This window comes from Vanessa cardui, chromosome 6 (genome assembly GCF_905220365.1).
Source record: "Vanessa cardui chromosome 6, ilVanCard2.1, whole genome shotgun sequence".
NCBI classification, from domain to species: Eukaryota; Metazoa; Arthropoda; class Insecta; order Lepidoptera; family Nymphalidae; genus Vanessa; species Vanessa cardui.
In genome coordinates, this window is record NC_061128.1 from 7,232,792 (window position 1) to 7,250,966 (window position 18,175).

The 18,175-nt window shown below is 33.5% G+C and overlaps 2 protein-coding genes across 3 annotated transcripts in view; one reads left to right on the forward strand and one right to left on the reverse strand.

The window, feature by feature from the left end:
• The window catches only part of LOC124530253 (nuclear migration protein nudC), a 28,362-nt gene extending 23,839 nt beyond the window's left edge, over nucleotides 1-4,523 (reverse strand). Inside the window, exons 1-4 of the mRNA XM_047104310.1 lie at nucleotides 4,289-4,523; nucleotides 3,983-4,060; nucleotides 3,541-3,760; nucleotides 1,848-2,002 (exon numbers count right to left, since the gene is read on the reverse strand). Coding sequence (XP_046960266.1) covers nucleotides 1,848-2,002; nucleotides 3,541-3,760; nucleotides 3,983-4,060; nucleotides 4,289-4,363 — 528 coding nt within the window. The 5' untranslated portion in view covers nucleotides 4,364-4,523. The remainder of the gene's footprint in view (nucleotides 1-1,847; nucleotides 2,003-3,540; nucleotides 3,761-3,982; nucleotides 4,061-4,288) is intronic.
• A 2,421-nt stretch (nucleotides 4,524-6,944) lies between these two features.
• On the forward strand, nucleotides 6,945-10,262 carry LOC124530378 (zinc finger and BTB domain-containing protein 18-like). Of its 2 annotated transcripts, none has more exons than XM_047104530.1 (6): nucleotides 6,945-7,035; nucleotides 7,235-7,440; nucleotides 7,548-7,724; nucleotides 7,999-8,331; nucleotides 8,718-8,862; nucleotides 9,034-10,262. In XM_047104530.1, exons 1-6 carry the CDS (start codon nucleotides 6,999-7,001, stop codon nucleotides 9,600-9,602), a joined length of 1,467 nt encoding a protein of 488 aa, XP_046960486.1. In that variant the 5' UTR covers nucleotides 6,945-6,998; the 3' UTR covers nucleotides 9,603-10,262. The 2 variants fall into 2 exon arrangements, with proteins under 2 accessions (XP_046960486.1, XP_046960487.1); XM_047104531.1 differs by having other exon boundaries at nucleotides 6,986-7,150.
• Nucleotides 10,263-18,175: the final 7,913 nt, after the last annotated feature.

Consider the following 18,175-nt stretch of genomic DNA (forward strand, 5'->3'; position numbering starts at 1 on the left):
GACTTAATTACTTTGAGGGTTGTAGAAACATTCCTAAATAGCTTAGTTGTAAATATATGTTATTTTTTTATACGTTCCGGGAAGGCTTATGACACTTCACGTGATGGTAAGTGAAGTGGAGTCCTAACGCGAAGACGACCAGTATAATCAGTAAGAATGTGCTGCACTAGTCGCCCTCGCCATGCTGGCTCTTCACGCCTCGTTTGAAGGCACCAATGTTTTAAAATACATATAGTTTTTAAAAGCAAACTGTTAGTTTATTGGTTCATTTTGAAATTTTGTATTATAATTTTAGTACATTCAAGAAATCATTGTTTTTGTGTGTTCAGTCAGGTTTTTTTTCAGTTGGAAGTATTGCAACATCTACTTGACTCAACTTAGATTAGTCATAATTTCTGAGACGTACCTAGTCACCATCACGTGCATTTTTTAATATGGTAGATAAAACAAATGCCGCCATGATGATAAATATTTTTAAATGAACCTACGCCCACGTACCCACTGGTACTGGAATATGTATCTCGTGTCTGTATTTATATTGACTCATTCACCCTTCTAACTTGAACTCAAGAGTATGACTCAATATTGATATTTGGTGGCAGGATGATTAATTAAGAAGTTTAAAACGAACTGTGGCAAGATAAAGAGTACTTATGACACTAATAATTGTAATGATAGAAATACTTCGCAAGGAATATACACTTTCAACATACCACAATCACATTTCAAAGGTCCTATCTTAAAAAAGACCTACATAAAAAATAATCATCTTTTAATATGATTAATAAGTAATAGGCTATTTGACAATGCGAAAAATAAATTGTGAATTATTGTAATCAGTGTATATTATGAGTTTAAAAATGGTTATTTACTAACGAAACTTGAAAATACCTACTAAATGTATTCAAAAATCAATAAATAAAAATGCATTTTTTCAAACGTTTGTCACGTGACACAAAACGCTCCTGATTGACCGGGCTTATGATGAAGTCATTTTCTTGTAAACCTTGCTTTTCTACTATATGTACCACAGATTAAAATACAGCAAAGTGACGTCACCGACCCCATTGCAGCGCAATATTGTCCAAGAAGCGTTTTCGCGCGTTATTTAAAGATGGAATCATTAATATGATATTTTTCGCCAAATAAGTACTAGAAATAAAAAAATCATCTCTTACTGGGTTCCTTAACCTCTACTAAATAATATAAAATGGATTTTAAAATACAGTCAAATAGCCTATTGGCAATGAAATTATGCCATAACTTATTATCATTTAGATTCTTGGAAATGTGATTCTTAAAATAATAATTATTATCCACAAGATTTGATTTATATGTTGCAAACCCTCTACTTAATGGGAGAGGACGCCTTAGCCCGGCAGTGGGAAATTTACAGACTGTTACTTTTTTTTTTACTTTTACAAGATTTACATCATCATTTAAATCTTAAACTATTATAAAAATAATGGTATAAGAATATGAGAATATAATTATACTATCACAGTATAATTAATTGCCTGCGCTGCATCCTTGCCTCTATTCCAAGTGGTCAAGATTTATACAGAAACTTTTTTTAATCTATATTTGTATTTATTAAAGGACTAAATTTTTATAATCGGAAAAAATAGGCAAAATCAGGTTGTGCAAGGCACTATATGGATTTTAAATTTTTACTTGTATGGGCAGAGCACTAAAACTTAAGAATTGAAAATGTTTCTAGTCAAATAAGTATCATAATGGCATATTGATAAGTAGCACAACTGTATTTGTGAAATGAAATACAAGTTATACAATATACATACATCAATATTTTGAAACAGACATCTCAGGATAATAAAAGTTCTTACCTCAACTTCTTCCAAGGTTTGCGTCCACCTATAATGTTCAAGATCACAGCCATTGCCAGAGTTTGGCTTTAGTTTGCCTTTTTCCTTAGGATCGTCCTCCTCAGCATCCGCCATTTCAGTGTCAGCTGCAACATCACCACTGCCATTTTCGTTTTCTAAAACAAAAAATTTGAGCAATTGATTAACCACCATTATATTTCCAAAAAAAAAACAGTTAAAATACCTCTGTTTAAAGTTTGAATTCTAGATAAAAATAGCATTTGAGCCTTGAATAAAATAGTATTCAGGTATAAACTAATTTTATTTATATAAAAAGTTAGATATATACTTCACATATTAAACAAATTTTGCTATTAAAAGTCATATTAAATTTTAATAAAATATAAAACAAAGTTGCTTTCCCTGTCCCTATGTCCCTTTGTATGCTTAAATCTTTAAAACTATGCAAAAGATTTTGATGCAGTTTTTTTTTAATATATAGAGTGATTCAAGGTTTTTGTATATAATACATGGACAATGTAGTGAAGAAACACTGATCACTTTAGAAGTTTCTAATGTGATGTTCTAAATAAACAAATTCTGTAGAATATTTAGTATGAGTATTGCACGGGTGCGAAGCCGGGCGGGTAGCTAGTATTAAAAAATGTTATAAAAACATGAATATGTAAATGAATATATTATATATATAACATATGGTTCAGTTCAGTACAAACAAACAGTAGATAGAAGAGCACACCAGTATTGTGAGACTGTTGCTATTGGCTGTGCAATTTCCATTTTACTAGCTTTAATTATTTTTAATAAGTAGGAATAATTAGACAATCTATGACCTGACAATAACAGAAAATCTCTTTCATTAATATTAATAAATAAAAACCTATTCCTTACAAACAACATGACCAACCATGCAACCTACCAAGACAATGTGCCTATTGTTACTCTTACTTTTTCACTCCTCAAATTGATGTTCATAAAATGTGATTAATAAATAGGTAAAAGGCGAGATTTAAAAATAATTTAGTAGTTGAGCTCATTATGATTCATGTTACGCAAATGAATAGAGTAAGGAATGAGTACATAAGAGGAAGTTTGAAAGTGACACCGATAGTCGAGAAGTTATGTGGAATGCGACTATAATGGTATGGGCATGTAATGCGGAGGAATGAGGGACATATTGTGAGGAAGGCCTTGAGCATATATGTGTATGGATGTAGAGGTAGAGGGCGACCAAGGAAACAATGGATGGATTGTGTGAAAGATGATATGGTTAGAAAGAATGTTACTTGTGATATGACGTCTGACAGAGAAGTATGGAAGGAGAAGACATGCTGCGCCGACCCCAAATAAAATTGGGATAAGGGCAGGAGGATGATGTTTATTATGGTATATCACAATCACATATTTTATCCAAAATATAAAACTGACATGTCTCATTAGAGAAATGCGAAAGAAGGTAATGTTGTAAGATATGTAATGTATCTATTTTATATATCATGAAAATATGAAATATTTATTTGACAATGTAAATTCTCAGCATGGATGAGAATTAGCAACTAAACAACACTTTAGTATTACTAAGCAAATATTTTTGATAGTCAGTTTAGAACAAAGGGGTGATGGTCATAAAGATTTACAAAGCAAAAATCTAAGAAAAGACACCAGTAAATTATTAAAGGAGAGATATTAGACTCACTATTCTTTTTATCTTTATCAATATCTTCTTGTAATTCAACAGCTTCTTCTTCTGTAAGTTCCTTCACAGTGGCCGGTTCAAAGTCCCGAGCTAGACGTTCCTGCTCTTTTTTCTGCTGAATATCCTTAAGTCGTCTATCAGCTTCTTCCTTCTCTTTCTTAATTTTATCAGCCTCCTCTCGAGCTTTCTTTGCATGTTTGTAAAATGTGTCTTTCACTATCTGAAAATGTTTAATTATCGCATATTTAATTACCATCATAAAGATCAGTTTTCACTTAATTTATTTTTTCGTGTCGTGTATAGTTTCGTGATATTTCAAAATAATACTTTTGTTTTTCATCAAATGCAATGGAATCAGTAAATCTATATAATTCAATAGAAATTATAAAAATCGACTATAACAATATATAAGACAACTTATGAATAAAAGAAAATGACATACCTTTTCCCACTCTCCATCTTTTCCTCCAGTAAAAAAGTCTGTTTTTCTTGCTAAGAAACTAACTATAGTCCCCAGTAACTGAAAGTAAACCGAATGGCATTATATTACAATATATTTCATTCGTACATGTGTTTTCGTATTTGACAAACTTAAGTTGAGCGTTGATCAATAACATAATTTAAAAAAGCAAAAACCAACCTAATACTGTGATTTATTAATTTTCAATCAATACAAACCAGTATTGTTATTCTAGAAGATTCTTTCAAAATTTAGACCAAACAGATTTATAAATAAGGTTCAACTTACATCCTTAACACCACCTTCATGTTGTTGTGCCATTGCAAGAAGCATGGAATCAAACTTTTCAGGATCGTTACTCATATTTTATGTTAAATCTTTTCTTTCAAAAACGACGAACACTATTATGTATACTACTTTGTCGATACCTTATAAATCCAATATTAAAATGCAATTCATGCGCACGTTTCTTTAGATACACAACAGTCAACACCAACAAACCGAAGTTACCGGCAGACTATAATTGCCACTACTAAAAAAATTAAATATTGGACAATAAAAGATATGATAATATCTTAATAATTCCAAAATGTCTAGATTAAAATTTACATTAATTATAATTTTAATATTTCAAATTGGTGGTGAGCTAAAATTGCAAAATGTTTTGTTACTTTAGATTTATATCATTTATTATTTCAAACTCAAACTCAAACTCAAATTCCTTTATTCAATATAAAAGCATTACACTTACTTATTGATTGTCAAATAAACACTACCACCGGTTCGGAAAAAGGAACACCCTGACCTGAGAAGAACCGACGAAAGAAACTCAGCGGGTCTTTTTTTTTCTGTTATTTTTTTTTTGTCAAATTTATAAGGTACATAGTAGTATATGATTAGAAATAGCCAGGAGGCGATCGTTTCATTCCCAAGGTGTGCTATCAAACATAAACTCGCTAATTGTATAGTAACCTTTTGCACACAAGCGTTCCTTAACAATTTTTTTAAATTTGGCAACAGAAGCATTTTGAACGCTTTCTGGGATCCTGTTGTAGAAGCGTATACATTGCCCCACAAAAGAGTTACTGACTCTATGCAGTCGAGTAACAGGAGTAACAAGATTGTGTTTGTTCCTTGTACCAATGTTATGAGAATCACATTTTCTCATAAAAACATTAATATTTTTCCGTACATACAAAACATTACAAAATATGTATTGAGAAGCAACAGTCAATATCTTAATTTCTTTAAATCTATGCCTTAATGATTCCTTGGCTCCTAGGTTATAGATTGCGCGAATAGCCCTCTTCTGCAGCACAAATATAGTTTGGATAGCGGCTGCGTTACCCCAAAGCATAATACCGTAGGACATTATACTATGAAAGTAACTAAAATATACTAGTCGAGCCGTATCAACATCAGTAAGTAATCTAATTTTTTTGACCGCAAATGCCGCAGAACTCAGTCTACCCGCCAATCCGTTTATGTGGGGGAGCCACTGTAACTTGGCATCAAGAGTAAGGCCAAGAAATTCAGTTGTTTCAACTGGATCCATCGATTCCCCATTGATAAGTACATCGGGTTTTACATTTTGCACATTTGGTGTGCTAAATTTTACAATTTTAGTTTTTTTATTATTCAGTCTAAGATTATTTACGCTAAACCAATGTACTATATCGGACATAGCATTGTTTACATCGTCATACTGAACCTGTTTCCTATTAATTTTAAAAACCAAAGAGGTATCATCAGCAAACAATACTATATCATGTTTGTTCCCAACAAGAAAGGGCAAGTCATTTATGTATATGAGGAATAGAAAAGGTCCAAGAATTGATCCTTGTGGGACCCCCATACCAACTGAGACCCCAGGAGACCTTGTCCCTTTAACGTCAACCCTCTGAATTCTATTGTTAAGATAGGAAGTCAGAAGGTCGAGTGCACATTCTCTAATTCCGTAGTGATATAGTTTCCTGACCAGAGCTTCATGCTGAACACAATCAAAGGCTTTGGATAAGTCGCAGAAAATCCCCAAGGCATCCTGCGACCCCTCCCAGGCCTCATAGATATTTTTTATAAGTTCGATACCTGCGTCGGTAGTCGAGCGACCCCTCATGAAACCAAATTGTTTTCTGTGAAGCAGATTGTGTCTATTGAAATATGCTAATAATTGATTTAAAATAATTTTTTCAAATATTTTGCTGAGGGTAGGTATTTGGATTTTACCTTAACAATTCAAAATCCTCTTATCCGGAGCCTAGATACCTAGAATTACATAAGACATAGCTCTGATCTCGCCAACAAAAAAATAGGTTTAGTTAGACCGTTCTCATTTCCATTATAACGATTGTCGGTACTTTAATAAAAAAATATTATATTATTTATTCCAGTTAATTATACTTCATCTTCATTTTTCTTTGAATAGTTTATTTTGTATTCGTTGCACTTTTTATAAGATAAATTTACTAAAGTTATATTAAAGAGAACTATTCACCATAGATGAAAACTCATTTTCTTTTTTAGTTCCAATTATCTACAGCATTAAAAATGTTGGTTAGTTTTAAAGTTATCATTTCTTATGAGAAGCTAAGCCGTTTCAGTACGTAACGTGTTACAGGGCCAGTCTGTCTACTGTCTAGCTTGCTTTTCTCTTACATACATCAAGTAAGCGGTAAGTAGGTTCCTTCTCCTCCTCTTTTAATCTAACCCACAGTGCTAGCTAGAAGATATCACTTCCGTTGAGCAACCCGAGACGCACTTATTTTTTTTATTGACGAGTATTTCCAAAGCTATATTTATTTATCGTCAAGTAATTTTGTGTTTGGTTTAATATATAACTGCTTATATACTTATATAATTATTATATAAAATAAGAAAGTAAATTATTTCAAATTTGAACGAATCTTTTAATTAGTCTATGAACAGTTATTTGGTAAGTATCCGAATACTTTATAAAAGTGCATGGCTGCAATCTGCATTTAAAAACATTAAGTTGTCTATGGACCAAAAAGTGAAAGAAGACTGTGTCATTGGAGGTCATGCACTTTATTTTTATTCAAGTAAAATTGTCTCTATAAAGTTATTGCTATTATAAAAATTGAAATACATAAATTAAAACATTTTGAGTTTTATAAAGTTATGTGTGAATTGGTGTGTAAGAGTGATTGTAACTGTTTTTTGGTGTTGTTTTCTCACAATCGTTAGTAAAAGCAGCGAATGTATTTTTGTTTTCAGATTTATCTAACGAACACAATATAGTTATGGCAGACCAGTTTTGTTTACGGTGGAATAACTTCCAGACTAATATAGTTAGTGCATTGGATTCATTAAAGTGCTCTGAAGATCTGGTCGATGTTACGTTAACTTGTGAAGGCAGAAATATCAAGGCCCACAAAGTAATACTGTCAGCATGCAGCCCGTACTTTAGGAATGTGTTCAAGGTGAATGACTTGGGACATTATAACCTTCACGTTTATAACACTAGTACTGCCTGAAGGATGTCTAAAACTTATTAATAGTTAATATATTAATTTGATTTTATTTGCAGGAGAATCCATGTCAACATCCGGTAATAATTTTAAAAGATGTGTCAGCTGATGATATTCTTAGTTTGTTGTCATATATGTACCAAGGGGAAGTTTTTATAGAAGAAAGTAAGTTATCATCCTTTCTGCACACTGCAGCTTTGCTACAGGTCAAAGGCTTGACAGGAGTGACACAACAGGCAAGTATAATATTATATAAAATGTTATGTACACTAAATATTGGACAATATAAGTCCAATAGTCCGGTATTTAATGGTGTATTTAGATTGTCTCATAGTGTACATAGTGCCAAGTGCTAGTATTTATCAGTTTTCAATTGTGTCTTTTTGGTCTTAAGGAACCAGGGATAATTCTCTAGTAAAATTAGGTAAATTGTTAAGGTTTAATTTTTCTATGACATATTAAAACTAAATACAGAAGCTTTTCTAAATATAAATTTTTTACCTTTTTTAGAGTGACAGTTTCTTCTCAACAAGTGCAACAAACAAACTGTATACTCAATTAACAATTTCTGCAAAGCCACAATTACATGTAGCTCATAAAGAAACTAAAATCCCTGCACTGAAGAAAAGAAGGAGTAGTACATCTGATAAACCTAATGATGTGTCTTTTGGGGATGGAAATAAAAAGATTAAAGTTCAAGAAGCAAGTGACATGTACTGCAAAAATAATGGTTCCCAAACTACTAAAGTCGACAACTTGTTTGTACCAGAAAATAACATGGATAAGAAAAATGAGGGAAAAAATGAACATCATCTGACAACTAACGGAAAAAATGCAACCCAGGTAACTTTAGTGATTTAATATTAATAAGATTCTTATTGACATATTTATGTCCCTTTTTAAATAGTGGCTGAAGTTATATAATGTGATATTTAGCAGACTTTCGTATTTGCAGACAACATATACAGATATATTTATATAGATATATTATATTATTTGATATATTTACTTTGAAACATTTTAATTACACAATGCAATATAATTTTTTAAGGTAATGTTGAAAAATATAATCATTTCATATTTATTATTGAAGACATCACTTAATACAATTTTAATAAATCTTTTTTAAGAAATAGGTGATTGTGTTAATTGACCACATAATGATAAATGGTCACTACTTTGGTGATGCGAGAAATAATAACTCTTTCTCATATTCAATTTCATTTTAGGTGCAAGATGACATTCCAATTACTATAAAAACAGAATGGGATGAGGAAAATGCCTCACCTATTCCAACTCAAACAATTAATTCTGAGAATGACGATAGTCTACCTGACTATGAAAACAGTATGCTTGCCAGATCTTTAATCTCAGGTAAGACTTTATTTAAATATAAATTTAAAACCATTATCAATTTTATTATTAACTTCTGCTCCTGCTGCTTATGTTATTATTAATTTCTTCTCAACAAGGATGAACAGGCCTTAGGCCAGCAATGGGTTATTTAGCTATGTAAAATAATTTATTACTTTATTCATATTTAAGGAATCAACCCGTCAAAAAGTGATGTATGTGCCAGTCCAACCTTGAAAAAAGTGCCAAATGTACCAGATATACAAAATATTATTCGACCAAAAGAAGCAAGCATTGATCCAGTTAATTTTCCTACCTTGTCTAAAAGCCCAGTCAAAATATCACCTAATGAAGATTCACTAGTGAAGACTGAGAAACCATCACCGAAATCTGATCTAGAGTATGAACCAGAGGTGTTGTTATCAGAGCATAACGATGGGACTGACTCGGAAACATACACTCAAGAACAGTCTCATGCATTATTGTTATTGGCCGGAATGTCAACAGTTCCTGGATTGACAGGTGGTGCTTCAACTTCTCAAACAATGACTTCTCATCAGCAATCGAATCATGCAGCTATATGTGGGGATTGTCCACATTGTGGAATGAAATATTCAAATCAGTCTGCTCTTAAGTATCATGTAAGGTTAATGCACTCGGATTTAACAAATAGGCTCTGTTGCTATTTATGTCCGAGATCATTCACAATGAGGGAGACATTCAAAGAACATATGTGGACCAGTCATGGCCAGCGAAATTAATCTCATGAAATAGTGTGCCTTAGATTTTAATTCACGAAAATTTGTGCCTTGAATAATATTTTTATATAAAAATTTTAAATACCGAACTATTAGAAACAACTAAATTATTATAATGAAATACCATTGTATTTTAAGTGAGCCTTATGATATTAGAATTAATATATTTAAACTATTATAAACTGAAACTATTTAAAATTAAAGAATATTATGCTTGCTGATTGCAAGGGAAACTAGATCTCTCCAAAATAGATATTACATATAAATGATGAAGGTGCAGACACAGTGGAGCTGTAGTTAAGAATAGCTCTTAATGGTGCTCCAGAATATACTAAAAGTTTTTACTATCGTCTAGGTGATGTAAGTTATTTTAAGAAGATATTGATGTTAATGGAGTAATAGTCACAGAATAGAAAACATGAAAACTGTTTCAAAAAATATTTCCAATTTTTGTAAGTGATTTATTCTACGACTTATTTATGAGATTCCATAAATAACGGATATAAAATCGCAGTATTAAAATAATTATGCAGATTGAGGTATTACAAAAAATGTTTTTATAAAAAACAGTCAAAAATTTTATAGGTCTTTTACATATTTTTATCACCAACAGTATTTTCCGTAGACAATAAATTATGAAGATTCAGTATACACATAAGTTAAGAGTGGTAAATAAAACAAATATTTCATAGTTGTATTTTGATCTTTTTGGTTATTTGTGCCAAAATGATGTAATGTTAAGTGTCTACGCTATACAGATAATATATTTATTTAGTTACCAAGTTTCTTGTAATTTTACAATTTACAAATTATGTAAAATCATTAGTTACATAATGTTATGATCATTTACATTATAGATGCATATAATTATTTATACCTTGTTGATTGTTGCCGAGTTAAATTTTTATTTCGTGAGTTGAAATATATATTATTATGTTAGTGAGTGAGAGAGATGCCATTAGTGAAATGTATGTAGGTTTTTTAAAAATATATTATAAGTTTGTATTGATTGAAAGGAAGTCTTTTGAGCTTTGATGAAATTTGATGTATTTACTGATTAGTAAAATATATATGTGTTGTATATGTATATTGTTAAATATTTTATTCGAAAATTTTACAAGATTTATATTTTAATTATGTTAAAAATAAAAAATGCTTTTCAATATTTATTTAATTTATATATTTCCTTTTTCTCAAATATAAAGATGGTTTCCCTATTTATTCAAATAAGGTGCACTAATTGCTTCCTTTGTACATGTCTATCCTAGAAGGCTACGGGTCCCTTGGAAGCCCAATCGGGCCAATAATATTTTATTGAGATTTTCTGTCAAGATATAAGTGAAGAAGTAGATCAAAGAAGTTAGCAATGTTAACACTTCCGTACTTCGACACGCACGACAAGTCTGGGGGTGCACCTAAACTGTAGTTGTCTTGGGTTGCTTAAATTAAATATTATCAGAGAGAGGAAAAAGATATTGCGGCTAAGCTTATGCGTTTGTGGACTATGCGAGAATGGTCGAGGTATGAATAATTTATTAAAAAACATCTGAATATCTCGCATTCATTTCATCAATAAATTTATAGAATGTGTCATAGTTTTCCTCTGTTGAGTCGACTTCAAATCACTTAAGAGATAATTTAGTTGCATAACATTTTCAATTAAGTACCTGCATTGTAGTTGTAACTAGCAAGTAGGCAGTCGGTAAGCTTAAGTGGCCCACTAAGTGGTTTTAAGATCTTGTGTGTCCTTTGATCTAGTCATTATAAAGCATGGCTATGCAAGTATAGAAGATTTACATAATGTACCTACATATGTACATGTCACCATTATACGCATATGTACAAATAGAAATATTTTATCTATTCATACGAATATTACAAAAATCTATCTTTATGTATATGTTAAGTTTTAACAACTTAACCACTATACAAATTGTATTAATACGAACTTTGCCGCAATCTAAAGTCGAGATGACAATGTTATTCAAAAAATGTGGATATGAATCGTATTGATATTTTCGGCTTTCTTTTAACGCTTTTGACGAACAAGGAAAGTAATCAACAACAATCCCGAGGTGTGATACCACAATTATATGTTATTACATATATAATTCATAAGTCGATTGCTTCCAATGACAACTCTCAAGATCATGATATGGACATATGCTCTAAAGTTGGCAGAGGTTTTAACACATCTTTTCGAGTAGCTCAGTCAGTGATCTAGTATCACAGACTCTCTAATAAACGGAAGCAGATCAGTTTGGACTCGAGAAGCGTTACCTATGTTCAAAATGACTGTTTAAACATAGCGTAAGCCCTTCGATTGCGATGACACATAGCGTTACTTACGAAGCTGCCTTCCCATGGGTTTCCTAGAATATTATGCAGCTGGATCACAATATTCTTGGTAGGGCAAGGTGCGGAAGGAGCACCACTACACTACAGCACCGTAGACACCCTATACCCTAATTGCGCAAGTGTTTTTATAAGAAGAGGCACCGAAAAAAAAAGTATCTATATATAAACACTGAATCTTTACCAACTAAAGCCTTACACCGGGGAACCTCCTGTATTACACAATTTTTTTCACTCAGTGGAAATTTTCGGAAAGGTACTCGCCTAGATGCCCCGTACTCGTGCTAGATTTTTACCTACAAAACTACTGTGATGGCCGTCAGAATCGGTGCAAAATGAAAAAGCAGCAGGTTCGTATCGACTTAACGTATCCACAGTCTGCGCATCCTGTACAGTGGTCCACTTGTGCGGAACTCTTCACAGGGGACGTTGTTGATTTCGCCACTCTATGGTGATAAGTGAAAATGTAAATAATATTTTATTTTTATTTCATAAAGCCAGCTGCAATATGTATGTCCGTCTCAATGTGCTATAAACAGGCCCGCCGCTAGCTATTTTGTCGCCCGCGTGCAATACTTATTATGCCGCCCTTTTTTGCTGCAAAACGCATAACGCTTTTGCTCCAGATGAGGTGGGGGGCGGGGGGTATACCTATTAAAAAACCAGCAGTATCCTCCCACTCCGTCTCTTCGGGGAACGTCACGAGATCGTTTGTGACGTGCTGACCGTAGGCTCATCTCTGCGGGGTTCCACTTCCTAGGGAGTTCTCAGAGTACAAAGATCCCTAACCCCGGTACACTTATGGCGGGAGGAGAAGACGTCCATAGCGAAGACACCTTCTCCCGGTCTTCTTCGGCGAAGCGAGTCACCAGTTGTTCACTGTTCCCACGGTCCCGCAAGAAGAGAGCCCTGTTACCAGCATTGAGAGAGTCCACCCAAATAGATGCACCATACAATGCTATAGAGCGCACGCAGGTAAGGTGTTTCCAGTCCCATAAAAGGCCATCATTACAACATCCACGGGCAAATGTGAGCCCGTGGATCTTGTAAATTAAATTAAAAAAAAGAGTAGACTATTGAAGACGTTCGCCACGTTTGGTGATACCGCTAGGACTACGTTCCCTTGGGCCACCGCCTCCGTTGTCCGGGTCTTCAGGGTGTTTTACGGCATCGACGGTTGAGTGAACCGCCCTGTTTCCCGGAAATAGCTCTCCGACCAGTCTGGCGGTAGCGATTCCGTCACAGGAGCGCCGTGTGTTCGGAACTTTCCTCGAAAACCACGATAGGGGCGCCCCCATGGGACCCTGTTCAAGCCCATTAAAAGCGCTTCCTTTGCTCCCTGATTATTTATCGCCTTACAACTTATCAATTGGCGATGTGCGGCCCACAGCTGTCCAAATTTGTGTCGAGCCCGTTGCGCCTGCGACAGCGAACGTATGACCTCTGTGCTCGGTTCGACGTCACCCGTAGCTCTGCTTTTGCCAGCGATCACCAATATACCTGACTGTACGATACCCTTCAAGCCGCCCTACGACAACGCCCTACTACAAGTAACTGATACCTAATCTACCAATTGAGAATAACTTGAATAAGTACGTGATGTATTGCTCAATTTGCCGCCCCCTGGACGTGCCACCCGCGTGCGGTGCACTCGTGGCACACCCGCTTACGGCGGCCCTGGCTATAAAACACAATTTTGATAGTACAATGTTATACATTTTTGAAACAGAATGAACGTCTATGTCCGTGCTTAGTTTAAACTGTGTTACAGACACAGGCGCCTACCTCTTACACTTCATTCACAAATTGTTGCACTTTGTAAGAGTTCTGGTAATCAAAACTCAATTTAACGTAGGTACTAAAAACTTATTATAATTTATATTGCAGGAAATGGCTACGTGTTGTGTGAGTGTGTGTGAATGTGTGAAGTGTGAATGAGAGTGCGTGTAGTGCGTGTGCGTGGATATGCGTATTTCTTATATTAGAAGATATTAATTACTATATCAATGAAGTAATTTAAATCTGTTTAGCATGATTTTCAAGACAGATCTTTGTACTCTCTCAAGGCGAAGTAAATACGTTTTAAGTGTACCACCCCAGGCAGATATGCAATAGGTAAGATGTGACTGGGCTAAGGCAAAGTATACGGTTTTCAACAGTTGGTCGGCAACTCTTCTTCTCTTCTTAGTCTTTTCATTGAAAACATCAGCTTGCGAACTCACGCAACTGTCACTATGATATGCTTTTGCCAACTTAAACTACTATGGGCTTTAACGTTTGGAATACTAGGCTGTGAAGCAGAGTTTGCTGAGAAAGGGACATAGTGGGTTTTAGAGATATTTAGCGTTAATAAATTCAGAGAAAGCCAATCCATCGCGATGCCAAGAGCATTTTTAGCTACGTGGTGAGCAGATTCCCATGTTTCTCCACTTATGATAAGCGCAGTTTATAACGAGTATCGTACAGTTGACACAGTCTATTTAGTAAAGAGGATGGGACCCAACACGCTGCCCTGTGGCACGCCAAATGTTAGATTAACACCATCACTGATGTAGTTATCTACCTTAACTCGTTGGTTACGGTTTGTTAGATAATCACTAAAGAGATGCGTGATATCCCTTATTCCAAAGCTTTCTAAATTACGAAGAGGAAGAAGAGTAGAGCACCGTGTCGAATGCTTTGGCTAAATCAAGAAATATCTATATATAATATGTTTTAGTCTTACAATCAAGATTCTTAACGATTTGCTTTGTTAGTTCAAGAAAAGCATCATCTGTTGATACGCCTCTCCTAAGCCCGTATTGATTTGACGCAATAATTACAATAAGCGCAATTGTTACATTCGAGGTAGCCAAGCAATCTTTTGTTCAGAACCTTCTCCATAATTTTAGATAATGTAGTGAGGACAGATATAGGCTTATAGTTCACCAACCCTACCCTTAAATACAGGTGTAACTTACGCCTTCTTAAAAGTGCCGGCGAAAATATCATCGATGATACATAAATTACAGATATGCGTTATTGCTGGAACAAGTACATGTCTGGCAGACCTAATAACTAAGGCTGTTATTCCATCGTGACCTACTGCACAATTATGTTTTAATTATATTTCTGAAAAATTCGTCTCAAGTAACACGAAAAAGTTACTTTGAGGATTAATAAGGCTATCGAATTCAAAGTTTGGGCAAATTTCTCGTTGACAGCCTGCCAGTATTTTGCAAATGTAGGTTCGCTCCTACATTTGCAAAATACTTATTTATAGTATTTACAGAAAGTAAACATTGGGATGAGGCCATCCCGGCTGTCAGACTTTTAAGGGCGTTTCGGAATACGAAACGTTAGGCCCCAAAGTCGCGCGTCAACAGGGTCTAACACTATTTTTTAAGCCATAGGCGTAGGGGCTGTAGGAGGGCTTACACGATGGCTTTGTCAGCTCTATCGAGGAGGGATTGGCTCTTGCTCGATCCCGCTTTGCCATTCTTCTGGACACCGATTCTCTGCGGAGCATCGTCGACATGATTGCTAAGGATTTGCATCTTCACATTTCTATATACATATCAAGTGGAAACATACTCTACGAAACATTACCCATTTCAAATAACGATGATCCATTCGGTGTAAATATAAGGTATATTAATCTCAAATATTTTTATTTATAAATAAAAGTATAATCCACCCAACTTGTTCTTAACTTACAAATATATCTAAGGAAAAGCCTTAAAGAAATTAGTGTTTACACTTTTATCAGAACTAAGGAGAACTAAGAAGAAATAAAATTTTCCATTCCCTATTTCTATACCTACTTATTATATACAAGCTCCTTTGGTAATTATTCATCACTTATTTTACTAGTAAACGCCAGTACGTAGATTCGTTGGTTTGGTTTGAATTTGTAGGGCTATTGATCCAGTAAAAAAAAGTAAAAGTGATATAATTTTTTTAGATTGGTCAATTTTTCTTACATCGTCAATGTCTACGGGCACACCATTCCCGATAAGGGAGCCCATCTCATATTTTCGCCCCCGAAAAATAATCTTTACGAGGTTTTAAGTAACAGCCTCTAAAACCAGAAAAATGATTATCCATTTGACTTTTAGCTATATCCTGATATGTCTATCTGGTATATTTTTGTTAGCCGAAAACAACAAAAATCAATAAAAGAATAGCAAGGTGTAATCTCGGAGAGATTAGTTGAATTATGTATATGATTACTGTTAAGTTGAATATTTATTTTAAAATTCCCTCAGTATACCAACTGGTTATATAAAATCCAAATATGTTGTTTTAAAAGAAGTAGACAAATCATTACATACATTAACAATCAAAAGTAAGTAGATACCTATTTATATATTAAGCTTTAAAACATTGTTAGTAAGCTAAAAACTATTAAAAAATATCAGCAGCTTTCACGATTGACATAAATCTTAAACGAATGACTTCTTTGTACTTAAATCGAAAATAAAAAGAATAGTAAAAGTGAGCCACGTGCGAGACGGACCTGCGCACCGAGGATTCCTTACAATATAGAACTTAAAAGTAAGAAAGGGTTTCGTTAATTTATTTGTAAGTATTTTTCGTCAAAGTTACTGAAAATAATTTAGCCTGTGTCAAATTTTAAATTGTTTTTCGGGGTAGAGCTTGAATTATATTATTTTATTCTTCTTTTTTACATAAACCAAATTTATTTATTTTATGTTTTCAATAAGCATACTCATCATTCTCATATTCCTCTTCATTAAAAAGAGAGATAATCTTCTGAGTAGATGTTATACTTAAGACTGTATAGAGAAGTATGTATGTTTTAGAATGAGCATCAACTAAAAATATTAATAAACTGACATCACGTATGATGACATGATCGTCAATGTACATTGTTTCAACCATTTGATTAAAGTGAAAATTTATTTTATATTTATTTGATATTTAGCATTTTATCAGTAAATAAAGTTTGGACTGGCTACTTAAATGCTGTATAAGCGAATAGATTAAAATAATTGATTTAAACCTCTTTTAAACATTCGATAAAGATTTTAAAACTTTTGTAGAGGCTTCATTATTATATAATAAGCAAGTATTAATAACGTAAGTACAAAATATATTATAGTGACACTAAAAAAAATCATGAAAATAATAAACATATCACTTGGCATTTTTAACATTTATTTTATTATTGCAATGAAAAAACATAAAAATTAGCTTAGTTAAAAATAAATATTTAATTATTTTGAAATAATATTAGAATTTTTTGTGATAAATAAGATCCGTCCTTGCAGGTGACTTTAAAACAACCTTCGATTTATTGAATACTTTCCAACTGAGGTCGCCTTCTTGACAAACTTTTGTATAAAATTGTTTAAAATATAAATTTTATGACAAAAAATGAACGTAGCCATATATTTTTTCATATTGAATAAAAAAATACTAATAATAAGATATAAAAACTTTAAATCCATCAAGTATTATTATTGCTTACTATTCTCGCTAAAATTCCACTGCATAAGTACGCTATTCTTTGCATCGTGGAGTGATGTATGAAGTGTAGATAGCTTGTGGATATATGTGAAGGCGTTCGAGGAAGCCCCTTAATGCGGAGACAGCTCCGTTGGGACGCTATTGATCGTCATCCGCCGTCAGTGGCCGAGGCGCCCCTATTGATTCGCCGCAATCTGCATGATAACCCGCGCCTGGCTTCTCTACTCGCTACACAACGTATCATTAGGACTTAACTGCTCAACAGTCTGTCATATTGTACCAAAAATATTAACTATAATAAAAATAAAATCACAATGAAATACTCAAAATAGGTTACATTGCATTCAATATAACACAGCTAAGTACTTTAAATTACATTCCAAAAGTATTTAATCAATCAATTTCAATTATTTACTTCTCACGTGAAGATTGAATTTCAATTGAAAAAGTTTATTAAAAGAGTTTCAATTCAAAATTTTCGCGCGTCAAATGTCTGCTTTATATCTGTTAGTACAATGTTTGGCGCGAAATCAGCATTCGAATGTACATAGATGTAAGTGTAGACATTGGTGTTCGACTATAAATTTTTTAGTACCTGCAATGCTAAAGAACATATTTTTATTGCTAGTCCCTGCTGTAATTAGGTAACAGAGAATCAATAGAAATGTTTATTGATCAATGGGTGAAAGTGAAGCTGTGAACTATGTAGGCGCCCAATATGTAGACCGTAGCTAAAGTTACGTAGATAT